Source organism: Serinus canaria, chromosome 5 (assembly GCF_022539315.1).
Source record: "Serinus canaria isolate serCan28SL12 chromosome 5, serCan2020, whole genome shotgun sequence".
In the NCBI taxonomy this organism is placed as follows: domain Eukaryota; kingdom Metazoa; phylum Chordata; class Aves; order Passeriformes; family Fringillidae; genus Serinus; species Serinus canaria.
In genome coordinates, this window is record NC_066319.1 from 32,784,197 (window position 1) to 32,808,587 (window position 24,391).

Sequence of the window (24,391 nt, forward strand, 5' to 3'; positions counted from 1 at the left end):
AAAAGCAACTCCTACAGAGTAGAAGCAGGATTTTTGCTTCCAAAGCAACTTCCCTGCCAGACCTGAAAAATCTTATTCATCGTCAAGCAGTGTCACTCTTCTTAGCCAGCCTTTGATACCATGAGGTGCAGCAACCAAGAACTGCAGCAGTCTGCCTGTTTTTTGACATGGATACAGGATTGAAATATACTGGGCTATTTGCACCATCTGGTACATGCATTTCAGTTGAATGAAAGCAGATGAACTCCTGGGCACTTGGTGATGAAACACCAGGAGAAAAAGAAACAAAAACCCAAGAGATGTAAAAGTGTTAGTGAGGAAAAGAAGCTGAATTGATCTCATTTCTGGACTACAGAAGGTCATCTTCTAGGTTTCCTCCCATGACATGGGACTACATATTTGACTCCTTGCATGTTTAGAGTGGGAGTGCGTTAGATTAAGCAGACTCTTCTAATGATCCTTTTTAGTTTTGAAATCTAGAGATCTATAAATATGTATATATCAATGTTGCTGTGACTATGATTTGCAGCTGTCAATCAGTTTGCTTTTTATGGCTTTAAAATTTCATTTCACTAGGGTTTTTTGTGTAGTCTTCTGAAAAGAATAAAAGTCTACTCCACATCTCCACATTTTAGACAGAAGAGTAATGCATGATTAACAGTATGCTGAGAGGTGTCACATTCACATTAACACTGATGTGTGAACCAGTGGTCAAATGGCAGATTACATGTCTGTCACAACACATCAGGGCAGTGTTCCAGTCTGCCAGCTTTACCCTGCCCAGCTTCTTCAAACAAAGAGTTCTTCTGAAAAATGTAGCACAAAAAAGAATGTTGAGCCTTTGGGGGAAAAAGAAGTCTGTCTCACGGTCAAGCTTTTTGAAAACTTAGTAACATCAAATGGCAGCAGGGGTTACTCACAGTCACATAACCTTGCAGGTTCATGGATCTCTATAGCACAAATGGTGCATATGTGGCCTTATCAAAGATTTTCTGCATGATAACTGTATTACTGAAAAAGTACTACGGCTGGCATATTTCGATTTCGAGAAAGGATGCCAACTCTATCACGGCTAGAAAAACTCTGACCCAGTTCCAAGAGAAAAAAGCAAGTTTTTGGAATATCATTTGAAGCAAGAAGTTCCAGTTCATTGAAAATGTCATGAAAAGTGCCCTTCTCCTTTTGTCTTAAGGACAGAATTTTATTTTTTAAGTGGATAATTAACTAGCTACTTGACTTCTTATATAGCAAAGAGTTACACCTGGAACTGAAGTGACTTTTAGAGGGTAATGATGTCTGAAGCCAAAATGTATAATGAAGCGGAACATATTTGTAATCCCTTAGGATGTTTACATATATTAAAAGCAAAATTTTAGACTATCATTTTATTATTGTTTGCAAACCCAAAAATTCTATCTCAGGGTTTAAAAATGCTTTCCAGGGGGTTGTGAATATTGTGCTCACTTGGACAATGCCTGACTTCTTACAGGCTTTGAGTCTCAAAAGATCTGCTGGATTTTCCCGGAAGATAAATTGCTGTTCCAGCAATGCTCTCACTGAAATAAAAGCACAAATTGGAAGATAGAAAGGCTAACATGCTTAAAACACTTAAATAACATAAAAGTTAAGTTATATTTTCAAAAATACCCAGGTTACATGGATGTCTCTTTACAACATAAAATATTGCCTGCTGAATATTATCAAAATATTATTATGGTAAGTAGTTGGCATACAGAGACAGTATTTGGACTCAGCCCAAAATGAGTAGTGTTGTATTGTCTTGGCTCATCTCTTATATGTTAATATATGTCTACTATATATAATGGACTTGACAATAAACTCTTACAACATTTTAAACATTGAGTTTTAAAAATCACTCCTGATTTACACAAAAACATAGACTGGAAGATGGAATCTATGAAGAGATAGGATATGGAGACAGACACACACACACACGTGTATATGTATGTGTATATGTACATGTATAAATTGTGCATTCTTTCATATGCTATGTATGCTATGCTTTATATAATAATATAGAATACATATTCTACATTTCATAAATCATTGCATATTAATGAAATTAATTATTTGCATCGCATATTAAGGCAATTATACAGAAATATGCAATTTCTTACATGAAAAATTATTTGGATTTTTACACTGATTTTGCATGCATTTGTACACATTTCCAGACAAGGTATCACCAAATTCTGTCTTTTGTATGATCATACTGCTTTTACTAAAATCCTCTTCTCTGCTCCCAATTTAAAACATTAAAAATATCTATATATTTGCAAAGATCTATGAATTTATATAGTACATACACATTTCTTTTAAAACTAGTATATTACAGTGATAAGGAGGAATTTTTTTTTTAATTTTTCATTTTTTAACTCTCTGCTTTGTTAGTGAAATGAAGTTCAGTAACATTCAGATGAGCCACAATTCAGTTTGTCAGATTTGGCTTCCTTTCATCAATTTTTTTTCTTCCTGACACCATGAACCTGCTGCTACTTTCATAAGATTTAAAGTTTATTTCTGGACACATTTTGCTTCTCATTTCTGTATGCATGGCTTCTATGTCTTGAGGGATAGAAATGCTATTTTCTGTGGCTTGAATTTAGACTTCTCAAGAATAACACAGGTATGGCATGTTACAAGGAAGAAGATTACAAAGAGGGTGTGAATTCCACCTTTACCTCTCATCTTGCAAATTCACTAACAGTCCCCATTAAACAATTATTCATAAACAAAGGCCTCACTGTATGTTACAGCACGATACATAAAAAGAAACTAGAGTTGTGCAGCACAGCATGGTGTTACAAATGATACAGCTGTATAGCATTTTATGTACAGAAAGTAGATAAAAAACTGTGCACAATATAAATGATATTCAATGAATGCTTTATTTTTATTCTCTTATTCAATGACAGAAAAACTTAAAGAAATCTTTTTTGAGCTCTCATAAATGCACACTTGAGAAATGTAAAAGAAGTGTTACAAAATTGTCTAATATTACTCTAGTGGGGAAAAAAAGAGTCCTGTATGAAAAAAATTCTCCACTCCAATGAAAGAAAGTTTAAGAAGCACAATGGAGAAAATGTAAATTGGCCCAAAAGTAACCAAATCGGAGCTGACATAATGGAGTTTCCTACCATAAAGAACTTTATTAACAATAGTAATGAAATAGTACTTAGAAGAGGAATTTTCATAAGAACTAATTATTGGTCAGCTCTGTTTCCCTTAAGTTTCAAGATTCACAGGAAGAATAGTGCTCTAAAATTGCTGTTAGGCATCTAAATAAAGCAATAATATTTTATTTTGTAATGTTCACAAAATCCTTACAGAACTGATGTCTGTAAGTGTCTAGAGACACTTATTTGACACTGTAGTTGCTCAGCATCTACATTTTTTGCAAATAATACTTCTGTAATGTCATTAGATACATGCTGAACAACCCATACTTTCAAAACACCATGAAAAGTATCAACTAACACTCTAAGCTCAGTGTAATTCACATATTAATTTCACAGCCCTGTGTCTGGGTCCTGAAAGTATTGCCTATACTTAGCTGTCAATTAGAGACTGAAGCGACTTAAATTATCCCTGTTAGAGGTTTGGTTTTGCTTCCGTAGTTCATTTCAATAATTAGTTACACACATGTTATTATTATAATATAATGAGTCATCTGTTAATTATTTTTGACATCTATGATAATAAAAATATACAAATGTTCCAGTTATTAATAGAATTGGCCTATCTTTCTGCAACTCGAATTACCACAATTGTTGGACAAATTGGCACCAACTCACTCTTTCATCTTTAAAATGGTGCAGTACTTTTTGTATCTAAGTTATGTGAAGATGTACAACCTATAAGTCTGTCTTTACATAACTGCAGATAACCAGGGTTTAACCCACTTTACTTTAAAGTCTTTATGCATGACTACACACACTATCAAAAATAATCTTCGACCGACCACATGCTGTGTAAGGGTACCAGTGAAATACTTCATAAACAGACAGAATGCAAACATGCACAAACACACTAACCACTAATGCCATAAACAACTTCAAGCACAGTACAAACAAAATGCATGCCAAGAAACCTGCTTGAAAATGTGTATTATAGAAAAATACACTTTTAGTTTCTGAATGTTATTTGACTACTTATTACACAAAACCAAAACTATGCAGTTCATGATGGACCTTGAATTAAACTTCTGCCAACATCCAGAGACTGTTTATTATTCATTGTTCCTGGATGGATACATGTTATATAAAATATTAAGAGTACCTCTTCTTTTTCTCCATGCTTGTTACCTAATAAAAATAGGGAATATATAAACGCTATATGCATATCACATTAAAAAAACCCCAGTAATTATTGGGGCAGAATTTGGGTACTCAGCAAACATAAAAATCTAAATCATGAAACTAATTTACACCTGATAAAAATCTACATACTTCACCACCACTCTGATTCTGTAGGTATATTCACTTCTATGGAGAATTTAAATATGAGAGTTTCTTCCTTATTGGACTGATTTCAGGGCAATCATATCAAAAACACTTAAAGCCTCACAATGGCATCACAAAGTATCCAGCATGGCAAGGGGCTGCCAAGTGAAACCCCAAGCCCACACTTGGCAGGCAGACTGGCTGCAGACAAATCTGAATTGGATTTATGTTAGTGAAAAAAAGAGAAGGTTGCTATTAAATAGGAAATACAGAGAAAACAGTCAGAGCCCAGAACCCATCCCCCAGGACTTGGGTATCAGTTCCCAGTGCTGGAATTTAGTCTGAGGTTCCTCCCCTCCTATCTGTTCTGGGAGAGATTGCAAGTTAGGACCAATTTTACACCCAGTTTAAGACAGAAGTGACAAAAGATAAAATTTAACAAAAATTACTCCCAGATTCTTCCTATATATTTTTACTACTGATATGAAAAACGGCACCAGTGTTGTGCCAGGCTGTGCTGCATGTTTACTGAATGACCAAACATGCAATGACCAACTCTAGTCTTTTCTTTGCTGGAGCTCTGACTTTGATTCTTTTCCTTCTCACACAGGTGTTTATGTTCAAAAAACCTCCATGAATATTGTGATCTCCAGTCCTTTGAAAAATTCTTACATTGACCAAAAATTAACAGGAAAGGCTGTGGAGGATGAGGGAAGATAAAAAAGATGGTTTGGTTTGCTAAGGCTAAATCCACTCTTAAAATGCCTAGGCAAGCACAGAACATCCAGGGTAGAGTTCATTGAGAATCAGAAGTGAAGAGAATGAGCTGACTGGTAAAAGGTGCTGAAGGGAAAGGGTGACTTCAGGCACAACACAAATGTGAGTGCTGGTTTGCAGGGCTAATCAATGGCTACAATGAAATACTGGGGTAAATCTTTCAGGGCATGTCTAAGCTGCCATTCCAATGCAGGTAGGTTTAAGAACCACAATGAAAAAATATAAATATTTTTCATATTCCAGCTCAAAGTAAGCTAGAATTAGAAAATTACCAAATTAAACTGAACAAGTTTTACTGATGACTAAAAAGATCACAGTGTGGCACTGATTTATCTGTTCTGATGATTCATACTGAGGAAATTTAACCAGGTGTCCATCCAGGCAGAAGAAGTCACTATCCCTGTGTCAGAGAGAGGATGTTCACTCCCCACATGCTCTTGTTTATAACTCAGCATAATAAAATAAGTGCAATTAGTGGTCTTGCAAAGTAACACAGAATTTCACACTCCAGATTGGCTGAAAGGTGATACCTCACCTCTTCATCCATACTGTCCAGCAAAAAGAATTATCCTCTGGACAAGTATAATTTGAATTCAACAAATACCATGAGTCTTCATTACCTAATCACACTGATCAAACTAATCAAATTCTAAATTCATTTAAATGGGCATAACTTTTGCACAGCAGCTCAGAGTTCAGTGCTCAAAAAAGAGCCACTTGTTAATTAATTTACTGTTCTTTAAGACTTGTTTCATTTGAAACTCAATAAACACTAAGTGAAGACCTTTACTGAATTTTCATTAAAAATTCATTTCATGCCAGAAACATGTTTCTGAATACTCATAGGATTAGGAAGTTCATCAGGTGAAGGTGGCAAACCTTCTATATCCTTTAGGAATTTAGGGAAAACCATGCATCCACACAAAAATTTAATGAGGTGGGCATTTAAAGAAGTGGAAATTCCTAAGGTTTTTCCAGATCTCTCCCTAAATCAAAATTAAGAAACAAGATAGTAGTTATTTATCTTTTCTTTACCCTTCAGAGCTTGCCTATACACAACTTTAAATGTTCTCTATAATCTGTGCAGCAGTATCATCCATGGGTCCTTTACCTGGTGACTGTCTGCATCTGAAGAACACTGATTGAGATAATTCAGTTTGCCTGGCCATGCTCAGCACAAGCAAGGATATTTTCAATTTTTCACTCTGACTAAAGATCAGCTTGGGAAAATCAACAGCCCTGTATTTTTTCAAACTGAAATCTCATAATTTGCTACCTAGTACAAAGTGAAACATTATATTCTTTAAGTTTAAAAAGGACTTTATACTCTTGATAGTAGAATTCGGGCACATGATTTTTGTGGTTTTTTTTCTTCCTCAGACATAAGAAGTTGCTAGAGATATGGCTATTATACTCTTTGGTTTTCTTAAGTGGTTAGTTACTTGCCTAAATTATTTTATAGCAACAATCCACTCTTGCAGTGAAATAACTTTGGTTTCAATTAAAAAAAAAAAATTAAAGCTAAAGCTCTGGCTTTGGCATGGGTGAGTGTTACTTGCCTGAAACCATATGTGATTTGGAAAGTTTTGGCTGTGGTGGTGCAAATCCCTTGACACAACTTCAGGCTTTAGGTCTGTAGGGAATATTCAAGTCCCTTCCTGATAACTGAGCATGACTCTGTGATTAAAGATGTCAGGTGACCTAACATCTCTGGAGGTCAGCTACAGAACAGTCGTGGCCACAAGCCTTTAAACCCATATACCTGGCTGTGTGTTTATTAATGTCATCAGTGGTGGCAAATGTAGTACAAAGTTTAAAAAAATAATGCTCTATTTTTTTAAACTGGATTTATAAGGTCCAAATGTTTACTTAGAAATTAAACATTTTGGTACAGGGGCCTCTAGGATAAGTTGGCAGTGGAAAAACTAACCTACACCAGATGGCAGAGGTTAAAGAAATACTATAAAATATGGCTTCTATTCATACGGTTCTCAGACAAACAGAACCCCAAGCAGAAAAAAACTGTGAAAGTGGAAAACCTTTTCATTTGCTTACATTTCTCTTTGCTACTCAGCAAACCTGAGAGGTATTGTATCATCACGTATCAAGGAAGTAATATGCCAGATTGTTGTAACAGGTGGAATATGTTTGTTTGTAACACCTTGAATCTGAAATAAAGAAAGGACCAAAGTTACTAAAGGTTTTTACAAAAACATCTACAAAATGCAAGTACCTCAGTTTTGTACCTTCAAAGCTTACTGCCTAAGTCACAATTTGAGACAATAGCTGCATTCTTGTACAAAAAATATAAAAATTATGCTCTCAAATTTTCATAGATTCAGTAATTTGGCTAGATGAATCTAAGGACCTAATTCTGCACTAGCATTTTTAATTAAACATTTCACAAGAGAGAGCATTTTTAATCTATGTTTTATTTTATTTTACCTAAAATATATAATCTCTAAATTTCAACTTTTTTTTTTGAAAGCTTCTTAAAATCACAACTGTTTTGTAATTTTAATGTATTTACATAGCATTTCATTAATCTATCACGTCTATAAAATAAATGCACTCTTATAATAGAAATACTTCTTGTACAATTTTTGTCAGTTCAAAAAATCCACTGTGAACCCAAATCTGTAAAGCAAAATGTGTGATATAACCCATTTTCTTATTACATATGTAGTCATATGATGTTTTAAAAAAAAGAGAGGAAAAAAAAATGATGTGAACTTGGGCACAATGGACCATGCTGTCAAAAATATTCAGTTGTCAAAAATGCAGATGGCATAAAAACACAGAAACAGATCAGTTATTGGAGGGGGGGCTGGTTTAATAGAAACGAATCCATTGATTTTTAAAATTGATTATGTGCCTAAATATGTGCGTGGGTATTCAGTAAGGTCTTCACAGATACCTAAATGATCTTTAAAAAAACCACATTTATCTGAATAGTTAGGTAATTAATACCTTGAGAGACAAGGTCCAATGTCCAAGATAGAAATAAATGTTCTCCCACATAAAGAGTGGTCAAAAAAGAAAAGAGCAAGATGTCTGAGGAGGGAAAAGCACCCTGATGACTTGTCCTTTTCCCTTAAAACAAAAAGAAAAAAGAGAAAGAAAAAAATGAAAATAGAGCAGAAGCAAATGGAAAGCTCTGCACAATGAAAACAACTACTGAGCAGTTCTTGGGAACATTCAGTAAAGATTTCATTTGCAGTGTCTGAACTACAAGCCATTACTAATGAACCAGCACTACTAAGGGCATTCAAAAGCTCGAGTAAGGTCTGTAACAAGCTACCTGGCCAATCTCAAAGAGTTCAGCTGGAGGCTGAACTCTTTGAGATCGGCTCTGCCTTCAAGCTCTGCCTTCTCCTTCCTGACCCGTCCCCCTGAGAAAGAGAGAAATCTTGAAATACAGAACATACTCACAACTACTGTGACTGTTCCCTCCTTCTGCCCACCCTATTTTTGCCCCTTTTGCCTGTAAGACTAGTGGCATTTTGGTGTGAATACAAAGCCTCCTTGCGATGGATATAGAGTCAAGTGTTCATAATAAACTCATCTCTTATTGCTAGGCAACACTGAGCAATGTGAATTTGTCACTTCTGTTTGGTGCAACTTTCAATTTCACCTCCAACTGTAACAATATAGCCTGCTATATTTTAGATGCCACTGTGGTTGGATGCCATCCCAGGAAAGATGTGAACTACTACTGACAGGGAGTGAATGACTGGCAATGGGCATAAGCAGTTTTTTGATTCTTAAGCCTTGACATATAATTAATTGCTAGATTTATTCTTCTAAGAAACTCATACTTTGTGATTCCTATTTACTGGCTGCCTTTTAGAAAAAGCAAATGGAACAAACAAATTTCCAGCAAGGGAAAGTTTTGTTTGCCTGTTTGGCTTTTTTTCATGTGGTATTTGTTCTGTTCATATTTTTCTACTTCGACTGTCTTTTTGAGGTGTGGGTATAAGCAAAATTAAAATCTTAAGCACCCTCAATCAAGGAAATATCTTTATTTCCAAAGCACATCCAATTATGTGTTTGAATCAATAAATTTCTTACTGCTGAATACCCTTGCATCTAACACCATCCATTATCAAGGCGCTCAGATTATTGCAAAATTAATATTATAGTCACAATCTTCTCAATCTGAAACCAAACTCCCCATCCAATATAAAAAAAGATTAAATATATTACATGCTATCTAGGCTTCTTTTATTTTTACTACCGGACTGATAATTTTGTTTTTAAAACCTTGGTGTGATTGTCTGATCTGGCTATGAGGTCTCAGCTCTTTGATCTTTAAAGAATTAAGTCTGTTTGAAGGGCAAAAATGGCAAAACTGAACATTGATATTGCTTCACCACCTTCGTCTAAGACATAACTCAAAAAAAAGAAAAATTTATACTTCAAAGAAAATACATGTCTTCTAAAAAATCATCATCAAAATTTCTCTAAATGTTTTGAAACATTTCACAACTACATTAACTACAGAAATATGCCAAACAACTGAGAATCTTGGTAATATTTTAGTCTTTGCATATTTTCACTGACTCACTAAAAACAAAAGGAGTTTCTGTAACTGTATGAATGAACCATGGCATGTGCATGTTCTTTTAAGAAAGGCCAAGGGTGCAGTTCTATTTTCTTAGCTCTGCTTTCATATTTATGTGTCTCATTTCCAGCTCATTGCTGATGCCTTAGTTGCACTATCCATCAACACTTTTATCCTCCTTGTTCCTCAAAAAGAACATAAAATCCTTTTTTATGTCGTGGTAATATTATTGCAAATAAAAGCAAATACCAAAATCTTTATTAGTCTGCCAAAATAATAAACTATTTAATAAAAGCATGCTGTAAAAATAAGGTCATTTGCATCACTCAAGTTTCTTGCAGAAAAAACAGAGAATTATTGGTCAAAAAGTAGAAGCTGACAGCAATTATTTCTGCTGTTGATCTAATGCTGCCTGGAAATGGGTTAAAAAATGCACTGAGGTTTCACAAGTTTTCTGTCTTTAAATGTTAGCTTTTAATGCTGTAGTATGCATAAGAGCCTGTGAGAATCAAATTTCTCAATGCTGCTTTTTACCAATTTTATCCATAATGGAAGGAGGAGAGACAGGATATACCCTATTAGAAATCTTTGATGCAAAGCTCATAGTAACCTTCTGCCTCCCATACTGCCACAAGATTTATCATTCAAATATTTACCATTTTTATACTCCTTATTAATTGTGTTTGGTTAGGATTTGCATCAGCTTTAGCTGTATGGTTTTCTTTCACCTTCTCCTTTTGCTATCCTTGCAGAAGAGAGATCAATGAAAATCTTCTATTTAAGAAGTTTGTTAAATGTTTAAAGTTCCTCATGCTGTTAAAATAATGTATCTAATGTCTGATCCTTTTTTCCTGTACTACAAACCTCACCATTATTTTCTCACTGCAGTTTCTCTCCCCATCTGGCAGTTTTGCAAATATGTTATTTGATAGAGCATGGAAAAATCAGTTGCCGTGATGAAATTTAAATACTGCTTCTGATGTCCCTGTCTAATTTGCCAGAAGAACCTGCATAACAACATTGAAAATGAGCTAATCTTATAAATTTATATAACTATGAATTATCCCACTCATAACACAAAAAGTATTTCCTTCAATTTCCATAATCTAAATGATAAAAATGATTTTTAGAGCAATGGAGATAAAAGGCTTATGAAAAGACTCTTTTAAAAATACTTACTACAATTATGTTTTGTATCTTACTCAGTTGTAAACTCCCATAATTCTCAAAATACTGCAAGGCATAGCTATGTCGCTTTATATAGAGAAACTGAAACAAAGAGCAACTGAAGTAGCAGGAATGATCAAGCAGTGATCAACAAGTTATTGACCAGAGAATAAAATATCAAGATTCAGATCACTGGTGCTGTCTCAGTATTTTTGGGCTCTATTGCCTCGTCTTCTTAAGTGCAACAGAGATGCTTCACTTCTTGAGAGGATGAGACCTGTATAGAGATGAAATATTTTAAAAATACATTATATATATTGAAATAAGTACTTCATGGAGCCTGTTAGTATATTCAATCATGCTTTAAACCATAAAGCAGCCAGGAGTTATTCTCCTTGCTTCACAGACTGCACACTGCTGAAAGCTGAATTAACTCCTCTATGAACTAAAGTTTAGAATGTCACGATACATGCAGGGTAGATAAAAGAATGCATGTTAGGAACAGTGCTTTTAATTTTTTTTTAATTTTGAAGGTGTGGAAATTTAGTATTCGCATCTATTCGTATGTTCAGTCAAGGTTAGTTTTTGTCTTGCAAACACCTGAGCCAGATTACACACCAGGTAACTCATATGGAGGTGAATCAGTCATTTCCAAAGTTTACTTGTTTGGATGCACACAGTAACAGCAGTTGATAAACTAACAGCTCTCAGATATATGCAGGACTGTGTACTTCAGGAGGAAGGTTGTCAAGTCTTATGATAATCATACAATTGAACCACAGAATATGTACAAGAGCTTCAGTAAGCAGTGTAATAATTTTAATTAAAAGCACTTGCATTGTATGTGCCTGGTATTTATTGGGCTTGCTATGCTATGTATACATCATTAAGACAGATGGGATTTTAAAGACTTAGATAATTGTATGAATGTTAATTAGAGCTTTGTCTAATCAAGCTAAGAGATGCAATAAAGATATCACAAAATCACATCTTTCAGAATATTTTATTTTGTATTACCTGTAAAACTCAGCAGATATGCAAGGGTCTTTTACAGATTATTTCTGAGCTGTGTTCTATATATAAGAGAATTTAGTAAATTGTCAGCAGCGAAACAAATCAGTGTAAGATTCCCATAGACAAAAAATCTGTGACTTGAAAAGACTATTGATTAGTAAAATTCCCTTCAAATTGTTTTTGAAAAACCCACAAGCCCACCGACCAAAAAAATCAAACCCAAATAAACAGGCAATGGTGCCTAGCAAATTGAAATTATGTTCACACAGCAAAAAACAGAGAGAGTCCTCTGGGTTAGTGGCACAGTTGACTATGGACAGAGAATCTGTGAAGTGAGCCAGTAGTTCACAAAACTGCCTTTCAATCCTTGCAGATGGATGGTAAACTTTTGCTCTTCTCAGCTCATATTCCCGAAGTTGTAATGATTTTTTAACATTACTGCAGAAATACAATTACTGCAAAACTGTTTGGTTTTGAAAATCATAATGCTTCTATGAAGACAAGAGAGCAGGTGTCCTGGTTTTTGTCATTGTGCAATTTCTCAGGCATTACAGAACCAATGGGAAAACCACAAGAGATCTTTTTATTCAAAACCAGTTCTTATCAATATAGTAATCAGAAGTACCTTTCAGACTCTTGAAAAGTATTTCTTTACTTCAAAGCTTAAACAACATCAAAGAACGCATACAGACAAAGCAGTGTTGGAAAGGAAGTAACATGCCCTTATTTTTAGCACTTGCCCACTTGTCACTCTTAAACTCTCATCTGCCTTTCAAATGTAGTGTAATCTAATTTTTATGCATACTGTATGCTCATACAGACAATTTCCTCATTTCAGAGTATTTTGAGTTTGGTAAAGGTTTTTGTACTTTTCCTTAACCTGATTCAGAAATAGCACTGTCACCATTTGTCTCAGTAACTTATAGGATGATGAAAATTGACATTTTTCTATATAGAAGTGAAAAGAATATTAGTTTTACCAAAGACTAGATCCCCTCTTCCCCTCCAGTTAGATGTGAATTTGGTCACTTCAGGGCTTACTGTGTAGGACGATTTTAAGCCATGGTCCCTGTGGTTGCAGGCTCTATCACCTAATAATTGACCATGACAGGAATTATATGTCCAAAGCCAAGGGGTAGAGTGAATAGCATATGTCAGGGTCAATTATAAGGTGGAAGACCCTGTGACAAAAAAGACTGCACTGATTAGAGCATGATGTTGACATGGGAGCTGAAGCTTCAATGTTATTTCAAAGGGCACTGTCACAGCCACCCTTCCTTCAGGACTCAAAATCAGAGGCAGATTATGTCAAGTGGTTTATACTACACATGATGTCATACAGTTCAATAGGACATTGAAAAGTAAAACTGATTTGCTGCTTCTTTTCAGCAATGAAATGCTTTCTCTGTATCACTCAAAATTAAGCTCACTACTTTGCTAATTAGGTCAAAACAGCTCCATACTTACTAGATTAATTCTCTCTTGAAAAAATTAACTGTGAGATGAAGAGTATTAATGTGACACATTAAAATCTGCTTTGATTGTTGAAGTTATTAATGGTATTTTTACTGACAAAACTAAACAAATAGGAAGAGTGGAATGAAAATAAAATAGTCCTTTTTATTACTTACAAATCTGTTATAAATATTTTATGGTACAGGAAGATTTCTGCAATGAAACAAATGGGCCAAAAAACTTGCTGTTTGCTTATTCCCCTGAAATTTCACCAGCTTCAACCTGCTCCAATGTTTTAATCAATGATGAACTGCAGAACCATTTAGTAAGTGAGGAATGACCTCAAATAATATACTACTACAATAAGAGACGATAGTTCCTTTTTAGATTTTCATTGTAACAGTTCAATTTTCTGACTCTCTTCATTGAAAGCTGTTTCTCTAAATTTCTGTGTCTCTGTAAAAATATCTCAGCAATTTCTGCCTACAAGATCCCAGTGGTTTAGCTTATGATGATGGAGAAGATACTGTAGCTTAACCTCATTAAATAGATAACTAATTTCTCTCTGTTCTCATGGATTATCCATGACCATATTTTTTTCCTGTGTGTTTTGCAGCCAATAGATGGTTAAAACTCCCAATAAATTAAAGCCTATCGTTTTACATTCAAATTTGTTGGATGATGAACACATTTTAAGGAATATTGAGCCTAGTCTCTTTCTTCCTCTCTAGAATGGTTAGCCTCTAACATGCAGAAACACTCCAAAATTTCTGTCTTCAGTCTTCACTGGAAGCTAATACAGCTTCACAGGAAACATTTCATGTTAGATAATAGGGACTTGGTTTTGAATCTTGTACAGGTATTTCTCTGCAATAAACTCATCTCTGATTTACATTTTTTTCACATATCATTAGATCAGCTCACAAATTTGTTTTGCATTTAAAATCTCCACAAAAATTTGAAATCTTCATTTCTAAAACCCCAATCCTTTTAATACGGGAGAAAAGTGGGGAGAATATAAAAGTGCTTTAAACCTGTAAATATAACATCCCTACTTAAGTTTTTAATTGCAATCAAAATAGATATATGTAGAAGAGAAACTCCTTTATTACTACAGGCTTTCTGGTGACCTGGAGGTGGTCAGACATCGTTTTTTGTCTTGAAAGTACTTAAAGACTTCACATGGAGAAAAATACATTTAAATACCATGGATTATGCTTAACAGAAAATGGTAAATTAATGATTTTGCCAGTCACATTCAACAGTTTCTTTTGGTGGTAACTAATATTAGTGCTCTTACTAATAGAGAGAATAAAGATTTTGAACACTGAAAATTCATTTAGTCAAGTGAAAAAACTGTTTATTTGTCACTGAATATTAATTTAGCTTGCACTAGTACCTGATGGAAACCTTGGTCTATTGCCTTCTAAGGCATAACCTTAGAAGGTTAATGTTATACCTTTGACTCTCTGAAGAACAGTAGATTGGTCAGTGAAGTTCATCAAAAGCTTAGAAAAACTGATATCATATAAGGACAATTACCTATTATTCAAGAACCTATATAATTAGGCTTAGGCTACCTTCAGCTAAATACCTTAGGCTAAATTCTGTCTGTCATAGGGGTCAATGAATATCAGTCTGAGAGTTCTAAAAAGTTCTGTACAAAGGACAAAATAAAGTTGCTGAATTTCACAGTTCGGCAGAAAGAATTCAAATTACCTACGAAAATAACAAGCCTTACCTGACCAGAATTAACAACGACAGGATTAGCTGCATATACATTTAGTAGTGTTTGTATGGAGCACTTAAGAGCAAGGAGACCATAGGCCAAATAAGTCATTCTTCACACACAGCATTGATCACCAGGGCCATGTCTGTGTGACTAGAGATCAGCTTCAAGTCAATGTATGCCTATTTTGGTCTAAAAGGAAGCAATCAGTGTGACAAGGTGACCAAGCTAATCTTTACAGGTTGCTTTACCTAGGGCATCTTGAACTGCTAGTGTGGTTATGAGGCATTCAGAGCAATTCCCTACATCTGTTGAGCTGTAGAAATGTAGACCGTAGGACCTGGAGTCCTTGTACATCTGAATGGGGAGAGATGCAGCCTGAGAAATTTCTTTTTCTCAGATTTTAGTAGTATGTCAATGCATCTCATGCTGACAAACCAGAATTTTTTTCTCAAAATATAATTCTAGTTTATCTTGCAGAAAAATTGAAAATATCCTGCTTACTGTGAAGTAAGTGAAAATTCAGGGAAGCTGTCGATGACAGGCAGCTAAAGGAACTCTGCAGCCAGTTTCTTGGTTAAAAGTCCAACTGAAGTATTCTCCTGTAAAATCTCAAACCATTTTTCTATTACATAGAGAACTTGGGGTATTAAGAGCAGCAAAAATTTCTGCCATCAGTTAAACGAGGAAAATACCTTTTGACTGTAGGAGAGTCAGAGCAGGACACCCTAATAAAGGCCAGTAGTGGCACACTGCCAGCTACACCCGTGAAAACTCCAACATTCCTGTTCCGGACCTGGCAAGCAAAGGCAGAGACGATTTTCAAAACCTTTGTTTCAAAATGGAAATATTCTTCTAACGTTATATCTGCTTTATGTATGCAGTATTCTGTTACTTACTGGTGATTATAATAGGAAATCTTTTAATTAAGAACTTCATTAGTTCACCTTTAACTGCCAATCACCGGATAATTGGCCCTTTGCTAAGAGGCACTGCAGCTCAGGTATGCTAAAATGACTGTTTCTCAGAATAACTTACTGAAAGTAAGTTATTTTTGGAACTCATTTATAAGAGAACTTAATTAACCATTCCAGATCATTAGGGATACTGCATTGCTTTTTTCAATCCTCTGACAGGTTCCTCCAGTTATACTAATTCATTATCATTATTTTCAACTTTCTAGGCAGAAAAGGGTGAAAAAGAAACACTGAGCCATTGCAGGCCTCCTGCACAAACTAGCCAGTACTACCCCAAGATGAAAGGCAGCTTTGGTGGATTTTATTGTTTGAGCTGCTGTGGCAGTACAGCAGAATGTCTTGGGGCAAGCAGTTTGAGAGATGGTGCACTGTCTTTTGTCCACTGTCATATGGCAGAACTTTTTAAGAGCAGTGACACTACACAAGAGCTATTCCACTAGGTAAATGAAAGGAAACATTTTCTCATAGAATATATTCCACATAATTTGAAAACAGCATTCTTTTGAGTAAAATGCAAATTTGTTTTCAAACCCCACTTTATTAATTCAATTTTGATATGTTTCTCAAATTCTGGGACCCAAAAGCCACTTTTTTATTTGTGCAAATAACTACTGATGTCTTCATCAAGTAGCAGCAAAAACTCCAGTTGCAGTAGTAAACGAAGCAGACCTTGGTCCTACAGTATTGTACTTAACTTCTACTTTAAACAAGTCTGACTTGTAAGTGGAAATTTGGTTTTTTTGGAAGCTATACAACTGAATGCAATAGAATCATTCCACCAAAGCCCAGTTATATTGTATCAACAATAGATTAGTAATAACAGACTTTTCTGAAAATGCAGGACTTCAGAATTACCCTTTGCAGATCTTCTAACAATGCCTAGAAAAGATCTTTACAAGTCTTTGAGTATTTGTTCTAAAGCTGTCTGATTACAGCTGCAGATTATATGGCCTCTCTATTTCACAAAGCAGTAGAATAATTTATGCACATGATTTTTACTTTCCATGTATCATTGCTAAGTATTGCAAATAAGCATATTCTAAGGGTTCACAACTACTAGCCAAATTATTCTTTTTTTGTGATAATAAATAAGTAAATATGCATCATTCAAACCCAGAAAATATAGAGGTGATGTATCACAAAATTACCTTCTTCTTTTTTTATTTTCTGGGCAATAAATCAAATAACTTTGTTCTGCCTTTTTTTACAGTTCCTCAGAGGTCTGGTTATTTTCTACAAGTTCATGTACTACACTGTACTGTTTCATTCATTTTAGTAATCTCTGCTAAAAATCTCTCTTCTAGTTCAGAACAGGTCTCCATTACCTTCATGAGCTAAAAAGAGAAGTCCCAAACCCTAAAAAAATTCTTGTGGTTTCATCAGAATTTCACATCTAAGACACCCTCCTTTAGATCACCTCAGATGTTCTGAAAGATTTACACATTATGTCATCATCAATTAACTAGTAGGAAACGCAAACGCCCTGTAAGCAATCCCGAGGCAAGTCAAATATTCAGTTTCATAATGCCAGCCTGTGGTGGCCAAAGCATGAACTGAAGATTTATTTTTTTAAAATGTACGGGTTTTGCCATTATTCCAACACAGAAAAATCTATTTTGTGTTTACTACCTCTTCACAACTATTTAGCAAATAAGTTTTATATCAATTGTCATTTCTTAAGTTTTCAAAAGTGTATTTAGGAAGGCATCATCACCTTCATATCTGCCCATAACTATTCATTCCTATTTTACATTGATTTACTGTATAAATCATGTGCTGACTAAAATCGTCTTAAAAAAAAAAAATTGGCTTTTCAAGCTGTTTCATGAGCTGTACATAAAAAACCCCCGTATATTCTTGTTCCATTACGCATTTATTTTGGAACATTTATCACTATAGCAAAGTGCCTTTTTTTAGAATGTTTTCTTCCATCTTATCTCTTCCTGGGAACTTCATACTCAGCAGCCTATGTGCAAGGAACTAATGTAAAGCCTGAGTGGTACAGATTGCTATATACCATTGAATAATATCATGTTACAGGGGACTGGTAAGTTAGCACTCACAGTTTATACAGCATTTATCCCAGCCTAGAGGGACTAAGCCATCTGTGATACCTGCAGCGTTTGATGCAACTGAGTTCAGCAGGAACCATGAACGGGCATTCCTGGGGACTGCAGGCGGCATGCTGGCACTGCAGGGAGCGGGCAGCGCCGAGGCTCACCAGGAGGCACTGTGCTGGTCCCGCTGACCCTGCACACCAGGCTCCAGCCTGGGTGGGCAACCAAGCACACACCAGTGGCTTCTTGCCCCACTTTAGTCTCACAGGCCCTAGGAACGAAAGCCCGGAGAGTTGCGGGCCCTTTGCTGCTTGAAACCCTGCCACAATACCAACAGAAATGCCTTTATCTGCTGATGGAGGACTCCTAAAGTTAGTCTAGCAATAACGTTTCTTCGAGAGAACTAACCCGCGTTTCTCCTGTGACATGGGGGATATAAACTTGTGCGTCAGGTGTCGAAAGACTGGGCACCTGGGTAAGCTTGTGACTTAGCTTGCAAACCTACAGGGGTGTCTGTCATGTGCGCCATGGCAGGATCGGTCAGAAAATTGGCCCAGAACAGGGATCAGATGAGGAGATCCGATTTTCGGTCTGCAGCAGCTGAAGCCGAGGATGCAGATGGACATTTTGAGCTCGCGCCTGGTCAGTTCTGCTGTTGCAACCTCCCAGCTGCAGCAATCCCTGGTCCGCGGCGACTTGTACAGCCCCGCAGCAGCTCCTGCCCTCCCAGCGGGCCCTGCTGGCCTCCCTGCCCCGCGCCGCGGTGGAGTTGCGACTATGCCCTACAGTCCCGCGCCGGGCACCCCAAGGGGATGGGGTGGCCCCCTCGGTCGGCCCTGCTCCCTATGCAGCAGTCACTTGGACCAGGTCCGCGGTTCTTCCATGAATGGCAGATGGCAATAGGCAGGCGCGGGGGAAGCGGCAGGACGGCGATGCCCTCAAACGGGCTGGCCGGGCCTGCCAGCGCGGCTGCCCTGCCCTCCATAGGCGCCCGGCGCTCTGCCTCCGCGGCCGCGCCCTCCTCCCGCCCGCCCTCGGGCCGCGCCCGGGCCGCGCCGCCCAGGCCGGCGCGCAGCCCCGCGGCGGAGGCAGCGCACCTCCCCGGGCACGGGGGGCCGGCGGCTCGCCCAGCCTCGGTCTGTGCAGGCAGTCTGCCGGCCTGCCCCGGGAGGAGGGCCCGGTAGGGGAGGCGGCCAAGCGGTAGCGGTAGCAACGGAGGAGCCGGCAGCGTGCGCAGCCCAGGGTGGCTGTGCGACCGAGCTCGTTCCCCTCTGCGCTTGCCGGCTGTCGCCCATCTCCCTGTCAGTGTTACCGCCCCCGGCCTGCGAGCAACATGAGAGTAGTGGCTTTGATCAGGTAATACGCTGACGGAGCCCCTATGTGAGCGAGAGAGGGGCGTCTCGCAGGCGGAGAGAGGGCGCGGGGAGAAGCCCTGCCCGCCCCGGGGGTCGCGCTCCACCCAGCGCCACCCGAGAGACCCGCCCGGCCCTTTCCGCTCGGCCTTCCCGCCCATGCGTTTCCTGCTGCCTCCCTTCCCCCTGCCTGGCGACTCGTTCCCAGCCGGCTGTTGGCTCTGCCTGTGGCCCCTGGAGTGGCCACAGGCCACTGCGCGTAGAGAGAGACTGGGAAGAATTCCCGCGTTACGGCGGAATTCAAGAATAACCGGTGTATATTTAAAATTAAACAAGCAAAAACCAAACAAATAAAACATCCCCACCACCAACCAACACACCCGCACCTCCCCCCCCTCCCAGCCAAAACAAGACCTACAGTTATTTCCCCCAGTCGCTTGCTCTCCGATATCCCAGTGTCCCGGGTTCTTCGTCTGCAGCGAGGCGAGAGCCGGAGCCGCCGGGGGCGCCGAGCGGGGGCCGCATGTCCTGCTCTAAAAAGAGGGTTCTGCTCATTTGCAGTTCAATATCCAGGTGCTTTTGCTTTCCAAGTATCTTAGGCTCTTTCAGGGTTGATTTGCTCAACTCTTAATGATAGGTTTTTGTAGGGGTTTTTTTGAGAGAGATTAAATTTTGCCAGTTTTAAAATGATGAATCTAGCTCGTTTCAGTCGTTGGAGTTGGACACAGCCGTGTCTGTCAAGGGTTGCTGTGCTTGCCATCTTCCCCCAAACCCCCCTCCCCGTCCCGTGTTTTTTGTAAGTTTCTTTGTTAGTTTCTGCAATTCTTGTATTTTTTTCTTTTTTAGAAACTAACATTTTCTAATGACGCATGTGTTTTTCTTGAAGAAGCAAGATTTAATTTAAAAAGAACAGGCTAGGAAGCCTCTAAGTGGAAAAGAATTGTGCAGATGTGAGCTGTGTGTTTTTATTTTTGGGTGCAGTAGCTATTTACGTAAGCCAAAACATCTAATGTATTAAATTCTTCAGGGAATGTTTAATATCAAACCTTGTTAAAACTGGGATTTGGCCACAACAACTGCAAATCATTCCAAACCTCATGCAAAGGAGAAAATACAGGACATGTTGTCTGTTTTTCTAGATTTGCTCAAATATGGTGTAGAGAAAATCAGCTTCAAATTTTTTTATTTTATTTTATAGATAAGTCTTTGTCTTTCAGGATTATTTACTTTGATATTCTCAAAGCAGAGGAATGTGTTAAAAGGCAGGATAGAATAAAATCCTATAAACAGGTTTCTAACACAATTGCTATTTTAATGGTCTATTTTACAAGGATGGATTTAGTTTCAGTAATAGTTTTAAGAAGAGTTTTAAAGAGACATCAAAGTGTCTGAAGTCTTTGTAACAGAGCTAGCCAAAGATCAGAGGGGGAAAAAGTATTTGAAAAGTGCTTCTTACTTTTGCAAAGGTCAGGATTATGTATGAAAGTACTTTAACCTGTTTTTTTTTTTTCCTTGTAGAATGTTGGCCACACTAAAAGTTGATAGTCTTGTTTTAAGGTGGTATTTATGGGGTAGACTCTGCATTTTGTTTTGTGCTAAATCATAGACATTTTAAAGCCAGTCTTCAACCTGAAATATGATGTTTTTCAACTCTTTAAAATTCTTCTAGAATTTTCTTAACTGTAAGTGGTTATACTGGTCTATAGAAAGGAATTTTGCTTAGAAGTCCTTTATAGGTTCATATCTTCACAGTTACCCAGGGCTTTTTTTCTTCTGGTATTTTGTTTGTAAGCCTGCCTGTTAACATACTTGCAGAACCCTGACTGGCCTCACTTTGGAGCTTTCTCCAAAAAGTCCTTGTGATTTTTTTCTGTGCTGGGAATTGAGAGGGGTCCCCAGGCCTACTCAGTACTTGTCTTCATCTCCTTTCTGTGGACTGTTCTGAGTCCACCTTCCTCCCATGGGCATGGGCTGTCTGGTGTCATTTGTCTTAACCATACTCTATTTTACATTTAGTTTGGAAGATCTTGTGGATGAGCACCATGTCGTTTGTTTCTTGGTTCTGGTAGTTTTTAGGCCTATGGTAAATAACACAGAGAATAAATAATAGGACTGTAGCATGTGATTCAGTAAGCACAGATTTCCATCTACTAACTGGTGGTTGAATGTAAGCAATATGGATATCAATATCCATATTTAAATGTCTTTATGTGTATATATAAATATACATATACATAAATTAATGGAAAGGATGAGTAGATTTATTCCAGTGACATTTTAATTTTTTATTTCAATTTTTTAAAATATTAAAATGCTGTTAACAGCATAGACAATTATCTGTTGTCATACAATTATTTTTCTGAAGTGCTGTTTGTAGCTGAAATCAGAACTAGTGGGAGACTTTTATTTTTTAGCATAAAGTCATTCAGAAAGAAAAGTCTTTGTCTCATTACTCTGTTAAGCCTGGAAGTTCAAATTATGAAGTGAATACTGTCTCCATTTTTGAGCTATCAAGAATGGTGTCCAAAAGTAATGAATGATTTTAATTTTTGTTTTTTGTGTCTGTATATAGGTTAGAAGAAAATTGCTGGTATGCATTAGAAGAATGTTAAGTAGAGATGGACCCTCCAAGTAGGATTCTGTGATATTTATATTTACTTTTTAGAACTGAAACAGAAGCAACTTTGTTATGAAAATCTGTTAAGTACAAAAGGATACCATGTTTTACACCATTTCTACTGCAGGTTTGAATTACACAACAAATTCAAGACAGCATACAGAATTTTTGCATGGATAAAAGCCGAGATTGAGGGGAATAGCTAAAGGGTTACATTCCTCTAGGGCACTTTCAAGCTTTTGTGTAGAGGGTTAGATAAAAGAGAGAGCTTAAAGCTGGAAATTCTGAAGAAGTTTGCTTCAAAATCACAGAACCATTTAGTTTGGAAAAGACCTCTGAGATTATCAAGTCCAACATTTGACCAGTCACCAGTTGTCAATTAGGCCTTAGCACCAAGTGCCATGTCCAGTCAATGTACATTTCATTGTACATCTCCAGGGGTGGTAACTGCACCACCTCCCTGGGCAGCCCATTCAAATGCTTGACAACCCTTCCCATGAAGAAATTCTTCCTGATGTCCAACTTGGACCTCCTCTGGTGCAGCTTGAGGCCATTTCCTCTTGTTCTTCACTTGTTTTCTGGCCTTTCAAAAGGCCAAGCCTCATCTTGCTCTGACTCCCTTTAAGGTAGAAATAGAAATAGTGTGACCACAAGGAGCACAACAATCAATTGTAGCAAGGACTGCTTGTACTATATGTTCTCCTCTGCATGTCTCATTGATTCTAAAACAAAATGAAGTTTTGCAGAACTTGTATAGATCTCTTTTGAGGTTTCTGCCAGGGTTTTTGTGCCGTGGCATTTAAAGAAGCTGCATGGAATCTCCACCTGCAGTTGTACTTTGAAGGCCATGAGTCTAAACACGGTTCTTTTAGGCAGTGTGTATTCTAGAGCACTTTTATTGTAGATTGTAATGTTTCTTTTTCTATTGATTAAAATCCATAGAGATACTTTTTCAGTTACATCAAGAGAACAGAGTTCTTTCCTCACTGAGAGCAGAAAAGGTTCCTGTAGATCTTGAATGAATGTCAAAATTAATTGTATTCTCTGTCTTAGAGTATTATCTTTTGGACTAAAACAAAAGTATGGTTATGTTTCCTTTTATATTTTTTACTAGCATTAATCATTTTTATTTGCAGCGAAATGCAGTAAAAAATTCATATGTTCTGTGCAGTGTCAACTGAAACTATTGCCTATAATAAGTAAAGTTTTTGAGAATGGCAAGTATGTTCAAAATATTGAAGGTTTAAACAACATGTCTCATGAAGGAGAAATGTTATTCCTGACATAGCATCAATGAAGTTGGAAAAGACCTCTAAGGTATTGAGTCCAGCCATTAACCTTACACTGCCAAGTCCACCACTAAAATGTGTCCCTAGGCATCACCTCTACATGACAGACCCAGTTTAAAAGGATTACTAGTGCTGGCAACTCACTGGAGCAGATTTTGGGGTTTTGATCCAAATAACTAGTAATGAGTACAGAGTAATTTGTCTCTGGAATAAAAGACAGTCTTTGAGGAGATTCCAGTGTCAGGGGTTCTTCTTCATGTAACCTCTCCGATTAATAGTAAGATACAAAACTCTTTATGTGCTTTATGGTTACTGCATTTAGGCACTATACACGTGTAGTAAATGTATGGTGAAATAATTCTTCTACTGTTACTATTCTACAGCTCTTCATATTTCAAAACTTTATAAAGAGCTCTGTTAACACTTATTTTTGAACAGTTAGTTAAAAGTTATAAGGGACTAAAACTTTTATCAGTACTTTTAATTGCCACTATTTTCTTTTCCTTGCAGTGGTGGGAAGGACAGTTGTTACAATATGATGCAGTGTGTTGCTGCTGGACATCAGATTGTTGCTCTAGCCAATTTAAGACCTGCTGAAAATACAGGTATGAAAGCCACATTTCTTACAGGAAATTTTTTAAAAATAGATTAGAAACAATGGAATCCCAACCATGCCTGAATTAAGTTCCTATATGTGTTTTTGTCTGGTTTTGCACATTGAAGGCCAATATGGAAACTTGAAAGAGGTATAAAAAAGGAAATGCTATGGAGATGTATTAAGTGTATTTTTCCTGAAAGGAAAAAAAAAGCCCACAAGAAGAGAAGATCAATTAAAAAAAGGCTTACACAATTTGAAAATGAGAATATTGATATCCTGGAGGTAAACAAAGAGGTTGTGTGAGGTCAGTAGCACAAATGCTAAAAGTTGAT

General features: G+C 37.2%; 1 protein-coding gene and 1 long non-coding RNA gene across 9 annotated transcripts in view; one reads left to right on the forward strand and one right to left on the reverse strand.

The window, feature by feature from the left end:
* Positions 1-2,972: 2,972 nt before the first annotated feature.
* On the reverse strand, positions 2,973-19,207 carry LOC108961252 (uncharacterized). Of its 3 annotated transcripts, none has more exons than XR_001989473.3 (5): positions 18,709-19,207; positions 15,865-15,965; positions 10,984-11,248; positions 8,211-8,333; positions 2,973-7,408 (listed from the first exon to the last, which is right to left on the reverse strand). It is a non-coding gene; the product is annotated as an uncharacterized LOC108961252 (long non-coding RNA). The 3 variants fall into 3 exon arrangements; XR_007777779.1 differs by having other exon boundaries at positions 18,261-19,207; XR_007777778.1 differs by having other exon boundaries at positions 15,865-19,207.
* An 87-nt stretch (positions 19,208-19,294) lies between these two features.
* The window catches only part of DPH6 (diphthamine biosynthesis 6), a 186,088-nt gene continuing 180,991 nt past the window's right edge, over positions 19,295-24,391 (forward strand). For all 6 annotated transcript variants that reach the window (XR_003946214.2, XM_050975613.1, XM_030240291.2 and 3 more), the window contains exons 1-2: positions 19,295-19,559; positions 23,972-24,066. Coding sequence is in view for 5 of the 6 variants with exons in the window: in XM_050975613.1 (XP_050831570.1) it covers positions 19,537-19,559; positions 23,972-24,066 (118 nt within the window). In the remaining variant the exon portion in view is untranslated. The remainder of the gene's footprint in view (positions 19,560-23,971; positions 24,067-24,391) is intronic.